General features: G+C 50.1%; 1 protein-coding gene across 1 annotated transcript; it reads right to left on the minus strand.

The window, feature by feature from the left end:
- Positions 1 to 2044: 2044 nt before the first annotated feature.
- LOC128729138 (uncharacterized) lies at positions 2045 to 2811 on the minus strand. The gene is made up of 3 exons (XM_053822790.1): positions 2701 to 2811; positions 2302 to 2565; positions 2045 to 2222 (listed from the first exon to the last, which is right to left on the minus strand). Exons 2-3 carry the CDS (start codon positions 2449 to 2451, stop codon positions 2157 to 2159), a joined length of 216 nt encoding a protein of 71 aa, XP_053678765.1. The 5' UTR covers positions 2452 to 2565; positions 2701 to 2811; the 3' UTR covers positions 2045 to 2156.
- Positions 2812 to 8215: the final 5404 nt, after the last annotated feature.

The raw sequence follows: 8215 nt of genomic DNA on the forward strand, positions 1-8215 counted from the left end.
TTGCTGTTGAATCTGTAATTGCGAGAGCGTGATTGAGCGGGGTGGTGAAAAAGCGGGTGGATGGGTTGGTGAAAAGAAAAACGCAAACAAAAAACCAACGAAACGGAACGCACGAAACCGAACCGAAAGGGTGAAGGGCGTCCGTTTTTCGAAGTGAAACTGCCAACGGCCCCCGATTGACCCTGATATTAAAAAGATACGGCACCACTCGCGAGGTGCGTCTTACATCGCACGTGCCAGACTGGCGGTGTGTGCGTGCGTGAGTGGACACATCAAGCGCAAACCCACGGTCATATTTCCGTCCACGGACGGATTACGATACCGCGACCACGGCGAAGGTCAAATTCCAACTTCCTCCGGTTCGCGGACGCGCGCACGCACACACCCAGACCCGGGGGGAAAGTGGTGTATTTTTACACATGTGGCCCTTCGCGGGGACGTTGTTGCGTTGTTGTTTGGTTCCAGCGCAAAATCAGACACCCGACTTGTTGGCATTCCTTCTCTTTTTCTTTTCAAATTTTCTTCTCCTTATTTTGTTGGCTTTATTTCCCGCACTCAAGCGTGCCCTTCCACTGGCATGGCGTGCGGCCAACGAACGAGAACGGGAGCGGAGAAATCGGCCACATATCCACGTTTATGGCGCTATAAATAACGCCAATCAAAAATATGCTCATCGCAGCAGTGGGGAGGCTCGATCAACTGCGTCATCGAGATCGTCTTGGAGAAGGCCGAAGGATCGTTTTATTGAACCTGTTGCGCACTCTCTCTCTCTCTCTCTATCACTCCGTTTCGCGAAATAACGATCCCCCGCAACGCGATCCGCTACTTCCGTGTCACATTTTTCCGGGCGGTCCCTTTGGCACGGTATTTTAACAGCCGCTGTAAATGAATGGGCCCCGTTTCGAGGTCGCCAAAAGCTGATTACATAAAGGCGCGCCCGGTGAATCTTGCAAAAAAACAAAAACGTGCGAAGGAATCTAGGGCAACAACTCGGGGTTGTTTGTTCCGTTGGAAAATCCGGGATCCACTGGCCGGCCCTGGGTTTGACGGTCGTACAAACCTTTGGTTGAATGAAGCACGGATTTTTGGAGTGTTGTTAGCCGAACAAAACTCGGGAAAACCACGGCAGAGTGGGTTGCACTGGCCACCCGTTACTCCGTGAAAGGGTGTACTGCTGGTGTCCGGGTGTGTCCGCGTGGATGCTGCTATCGCACCGCACTTGACACACTCTGTACGGGTTGCGACACGCTTTCCTGCTTATCAGGAGGATGCGAGCAGCAAAAAAAGGGCAACCTCAGCCAATCTGTGCTCCAAATGCGGCAAATACAACACGGGCCTCTACTATGTATACACGGCTGCTCGTGCGTGCTCTGTCTCTGTCTCGCACCCAACGGTTCGCTTATCCACGGCCTGTCAGTCAACCAGACGATCCGCGCGCCGTGTTTGTCTACTCTGATTGAAGCTGCGGAATTGGCCGGCATGCATACCGTCGTTACGTAGCGGTAATAAAAACGATTGAGAATAAAAAGAAGCTTTGCGTGCGATCGCGGCAGCGTGTTTTTGCGATTCACCGTCCGATACGGAGTTCGATCCCGCCAGCTGATATGAACCACGGGCTGAGTTCGGTTTCCACGGGCGTACGGGACAAATAATAAACAACGTAGCGTCAATCACGGTGCCCGATTCGGGCGTATTGCTAGGTGGCAAACTCACGGGAAATTCGCACAGGAACTGCCACGACACGGATACGCCAGACAGATGAGGTCTCGCGCCTACAAGCGAACGTAAACGTAAATAGAACGCACCCGTCCGCGTTCCACTTCACTTGTACCGACGACACAAAACGGACGACAATGTGTACTGCGAATAGTGCTTGCTGTGGCTGCTAGATCGTACCGCTGTCTGACAGCTGATTTTGACAGCCGCGCGCTTGCGTGCGTGTGTTCGCGAATGTTTGGAAATGTTGCATAAAAGCCGCCTAACCCGCCGACGTACCGTTGGGATTAGATACACGGAAAGAAGGGACTACAAGCGTTGATAAAACTCTAGCTATGTATTTTATAAAGCCCACACCGTACTATGAACAGATGGCTGTAGTTCTATAACAACATGTAACGGTCCCAAACACTCGCTCATCGCCGGTGACGATCTGCACCCTACTGCGATTTGTCTGGTGCCGGTTCGGTTTTATCAGCCACGCTTTGCCACAAAGTCTTAACTGCCTGTAAAGAAAGAAAGCCCAAAAGAATATACTAACGGCAGATATAGGGAGCTTCCGTGATGAGCTGGTGTTTTACTCACTATAACGAGTGGCAAATCTTTCCGCTCTTGGTCCGAGACTAGGGCCTTGTTGCGCTGCAGCGAATCCCACGCCCAGTGCAAGCCGATCAGGGATGGAATCATAACGATGGTAACCAGATTTCGTGTGATGAACATTTTAACCTTGGCCATGGTTGAGTGTCGCAGGTGGTGATTGTTGAGGAAGTTCGACTGGACCAGATGCCAGTGCCGCAACGATCAATTGAGAGTTTATGTTCCAATGAAATGCTGATTGGTTTTTGTAAGCTAACAAAGAATCATGCATCAGATGGTATTTAACTAGGATTTCACAATTTTCTTCAACACCGACCACTTTATGCGTTCCACAATTTCATGCACTTAGGTACGGTTAGAAGAATCAGGGATTCAAAATAAACATACCTGTATTAATCGATTAATGGTAGTTTATGAACTATAGAGAATAGCCATGTGAGTTGGTTTTCATCAATACACGGTAGTAGATTATAATTTTGTTTGTGTTTTGGATAGAACCATCCCATGTCGCTGTCAGATTTCTCTTGTGAAGACATCCGCATGCAGAATTCAAATCCATTCATATTTTCACGCTTTATACTTCAAACTGTAGCGAGGAAAATTGGGTTTTGTATACAATTAAACTATTGAATTTTTGTTGATATAGTATAACAATTTTCACCTCCTATGTTAAATGCACATTTAAATAAAAATTGGCCATTTACTGTTGTAAAAAGCTATTGTCATTTTTGATCGTTTCTGGACAACTGTCAGGACAATTTTTATTGCAGTTTTTGGTAACTGCAAAGGTAGCTAGCATTTTTACGATATTTACCTAAAATATACAGGGTTAAATAACTTTCTCAATAACTTAATAACTCACAGGAAAAGTTATATCCTTGCCCAAAATCTTAGAACTGTTAGGAAGGCGAAGCATACAATATTCAAAATCATTTTCCGATACAAATGAATACGCGAACTAAGCCCGAAATGAACTTACATGAATTATTAAACCTAGGAAAAGTGGTTAGAAAGCGTAAATTTGGCTGGTATCCAGTTGTTGTAATCAAACAGATAATAAAATGCTTTATTTCAACCAAACAAGTGTTATCTTATATACGCTGCACTGCATGATAATCATGTAATACATAAATCTAGCTGGACTTTTGAAATATGAAGCTGTTTGCATAGCAGCATGACCGCGCCATCTACATGTGAATTTATGGACTGTTTCGAATAAATCGTTAATACAGGTAGTGATCGTTTGCAGCAGCCTATTAACTAGAGAAATTTCATTATTTGAAAATATTTGCCATCGATAAGCTGAGACAATGTGTCGCGAAGGCTCCAGCGGTCTTTGGGATCACAATACCGAAATAATGGTCGAAAGGTTGAGCCTTGGGAACGTGTGTACCGCCGGAAAGTGGAAGCTTACTCTACAATCACTCCCGGCAGGATGGAACGCATATGCAAGCATGGTATGGCCCGGTGAACGACACCACAATTGCACCAAAGTGACGTGCGGTTATCGCCTGCACCCGGTGATCAAGCATGCACACATAATTGCACGAGCCTCATGCGAACGGCAAATCGCAACCAATCGAAGGGCCCACGATCGGATGCCCTACCATCCCCTCCCGCCCTCCTCCTCTTCCCTCACTCCATTTTGAACGATCGACAGCACCGTGGGGGGGGAGGAGGGCAGCTTGGGTCGGGTGACGTTTGCGGTCGCACGAGACGAACGCACGTGGCGTTGGAGGCGCAATTTGGCGGCCATGTTTGATCGAACCTCTGGCGCTGGGAGAACCGTACCCGGTGGATGGATGTGGTTAGGTGCACGGAATTCGGGTTGCACTTCTTCCCACCCGCACAGTACCGCGCACCCTTCACCCTGCGCAGCCTTGCAAGCGATAGGCTACGGTATGGGCCCATCGAATGTAAATAATATCCTCCAATTATCGCAATTAAATTAATTCGACTCCAAATAAGCCCGCGATTGTCGTCGTTGTCGTCGCCGGAGTTGTCGCCGGTGCTGGTCGAGGTTGTCGTCTTCGAGAGAAGGGATATGCGAGGCAGGGTCGCATGTTTTGCACCGACAATCCCATTTCCATGCAGCGCCAGCGTAATTGCTGGCTGGCGTGCTTGGCCAAAGTTTTATCCACCTCTCTACGTTCATGTGCGGTCTTGAACCATTCCCAACAGCGTAACTACCTCGCGGTCAGGTGTTTTCGGTCGATTTGCGCTCCATCGTGTATGTACGAGCACAGTAATAGAGCTATTTTCGGTTTACGTACGCCACCAAACCTGCAAAGCGTGTTGCGATCGAATTGATTTGTACGCGTTTTGGTACATTGTTTGGCAGGTGCGAGGAACCTTGGAGTTCCTTGGAGACATCTCACCTGAGAGGACAACCTGCTGGAAATGTCCACTCCCAGTGAAGCGACTTCTTACCGTCTCGTTTCGTCTCGTTACGCTAATTTGTTGATGTTGACACGCACTTCGGACTGCAAGGATATGCCACTGGAGAGCATTCCACGAACATCGGTTAAATCGCCTCCACTAATCACTCAGCACTATTCGAACGAGTCTTGGCAGCCTGTCGTCTAGGACCTTCGGTGGAGTGCGAAACAATGCCCACTGTACACCAATTAAGGACTCCTGTGACGTACGGAGGACATTCGCATCATTACACTGCCTATAGCATGTAAATTGCTGTTGAAGCCATTGTTTGTTTTTGTAAGAGGCAGAACAAGCGAGTCGGATCCTTGTGAGTTCTAGCGTGCAGCTGTGCGTGTATTTGAATCCCAATTAATACCTGTACTCGGTTGGCCATATTTTGCCATAGCAGTTTGTGAGAAGAATGCGTTATGAATGGATTATAATCCATTAGAAGCTCATGCTCATGAGGCAGAGGACGTTCGTAGCTGCTTCAGAGCATCCGGAAAATAAGCTTCTTGCTCTCGATGCTTCTGGACACACTTTACCAATGCTCCTTTCTGTGTGTTTGTGCGATTTTCCTGCATTCGACCTAGACAAGCGAATGTCGAACCCGAACGTCGACTGCAGAAGTACAAGGGCGAGTGTTTGTTGAAATGTAAATTTCACCCCCTCCCAGAAAAGCACACAATAAAGCTCCCCATAATGCTTCCCCCCCCCTTTCCTCTTCTTTCCAGCCACTTCTTCATCAGCCCTTTCACTGCCGAAAACGCGTCCGAAGGCAAATAGTTTACCAGCGCTCGAGCTAATCATCGTGCGAGTGGCCAAAAAAGGGCTGCCTGGAGCACCTGGCTTCCCGGACCACCTAGGCCGGAAAAGTCAAACAAAAGCACCACCTCCACCAACCCTTCCACTCTCCCCTACCTTGCCTCAAACAACGCATCATCCCATGGCGGTTAAATGAGTTTGCGTGTGAAAAGCGTACATGCGGCGTGGTCGCCAGTAAACGTCGTTAAAGCTATTAGCAAGAGTACGGCTGCTTGGCCCGTACTGCCGGTGTGGCGGTATGCTTTTAGTCAATTAGTCACACGACGACGAACACCCCAACCTTTCGGCCTCGAGTGTTCGAACATCGAGGGCTTCTTTATGTGCAGTTTAAGCGACGTGTGTCGAAAATTTGTACACCGCTTTTCGGGTGATTCTGCTTGGCTCGGTTCGCTATCAGTCTGCGTCTCGGGAAACATGTTCAATGTAACACAGATCGACGCCCGATGTTCGATACACTCACCGTATGTGTGTGTGTGTGTGATCCTCCGCTACCCAACACCCCAGGGACCCAGGGTTGAAATCAGGACGAAGGTCCCCGTTTGAAGTCCTAAATTGATTAGCCATTTTCATTTAATTTCTCCACCATAAATTGAAGCATCATGAAGGATCTCATGGGGTTGCAAGGGGAATGAATGGGTGGGAGCATGACCTACCCCCCTCCCCAACGTCTCCCACCAACATCTCCTTTCGTTTCCACACTCTTCGTTGGATTGTTTTTTGTTGTTGTAAGAAAATCATCCTTCGAGTGGTGTTTTAAAAATAACAATCGCTTCCGGCTTCCGGTGTCACCGCCCTGTACCCCCTCGAAAGGGCGGCACAATCAATCCAGAGACGGCGAAAGCGAAAGCACACCCCCACCAACCCACTCCCCCCGTGGGAAAAGGGTTGGATGCAGCCGCACTTTGACAGGCTGGGAAAATCCTTCTGGTTTTTCCTCGTCCATCGCACCACCACCGCCGTGGCCGTTTGTCGATGCTGATGATTGGTGTTTGTGTACTTTAACGGCACCTTTTCTTGCCCCCTACCCTTCGGAAACCCAGTGGCAGGTAGGGGGGGGGGGGGGGAGAGACTAAAGCTAACGCGAAACGGAACGCCACTGCATTGGCTTTCCCGGGTGGTTGGGAAAATGGCACGTTCGAGGAGGCAAATCGCTGGGGAAATTTAGCGCCGATGCAAGCGAGCACGAGGGCTGTGGGTGGGTGGGAGAATGAAAAACGGAACAACGAACGGACGGGATGGTGAGGCAAAAAGAAAAGAAAAGAAAAGAAAATGCAACGCAAAGGTTCGCACGAACGATCGCGAAGCTGCAAGGGATCCGTCTCGAAGGACGCCACAGCCGGAAGTGCGCCTGGTGGTTGATGACCCAGGGTGGGGAAGGGAGAAGAGGTGAATGGAGAGCACAGGAGGCGGATGATGATGATGCTGCTGAGTGGCGCGCGTGTGCGGCTTCCGAGTGCATTCCGCGCGCGTTTGATGTCACCAGCGGATGGATCGGTGCCATTTTAGCGGGTTACTGGAAGGGAGCGATTGAGGCATGAAAAGAGGGGGAAGGGGAGGAGGTAAAGTTTTCCATTTGCAGCATTCGAGGCCTCTTCCTGGTGTGGGGAGAAAATGCGCGAGCGTAAGAATAAGATAAGCCTCACCCGGGCGGATAGGCTGCTTGGGGTGAGTAGACTTGGAGTAAAAAAAAAAAAAAAAACAAAAATACCAGAGGATGCATAATGCAAAAATATGCACTTTCCTTTCCTGTCCCTTCTCATCCAGCCATACTACACATCCCTTTCCACGCAACTCGTTGTTTCTTTTGTGTGCCCACTGCCGAAGAGCCGATGGGCAAGGTGCTGCATTATGGCGCTGCAGTATCAGTGCGGGGGTGTTTGGGGTGTTGTTTCCATTGAAGCAGCATTCTCCCCACCCACCCTCGCATCATCGGGAAGATGCCAACAAGTAATGGCAGGCCCGGACCGGGCCGTGGGCAGGCAAACAAACCTCGGTGGAAAAACAAAAACCATCCTCCCACGTGCACGTGCACATGCACGCGCTCTAAGCGCGCTCGGGAGAGAGCGGAAAGGGGTGGATGGTGCGAGGGAGGCAGTGCGAGAGGAGGTCCGTGCCCGGGAATCCATTAACCAGATGAATAGCTGCCAGAAATGCAATCCCGGGCAAGTGCAGCCCAGGGAGTGCAGCGGTGCAGCTGGTGGTGGGAAAAGTGGAAAATAAAACACACTAGGGAGTTTGGTGGGGGCGTGGGGCTGGAGGGAGAGAGGGAGGGAGGGGGGGCAAGAAAATAACATCCCCCTTCACCAACCCCCACGCTGCCCCTTTAGCACACATCGTGAATGGGAGTCCCATTTCGTCCCGTCGTCCTTCTACGCTGATGAGCCCAGGATGAGCCTATCGAGTGATGGGGTGGTTGGTGGAAGGAAGGAGGGGGTGGATGGGAGGGGGGAGGGATGGATGGTGGAAATTATTTCCGATGCCTCCGGCTCGGCACCAACGCTGCCACACTGCCCAATGGCATTGGGGTGGCTTTTTTTTTTCGCCCCTGTGCTCGAGCATGAAACTGGACAAGGGAGGGCGAGAAGAAAGGCAGAAGACATGGCCCACCCTTCCTCACGTGGGCACCCTGCGGAGGTTGGAGGGTCGCTATTTGCGAGGC

This window comes from Anopheles nili, chromosome X, assembly GCF_943737925.1.
Source record: "Anopheles nili chromosome X, idAnoNiliSN_F5_01, whole genome shotgun sequence".
Lineage (NCBI taxonomy): Eukaryota > Metazoa > Arthropoda > Insecta > Diptera > Culicidae > Anopheles > Anopheles nili.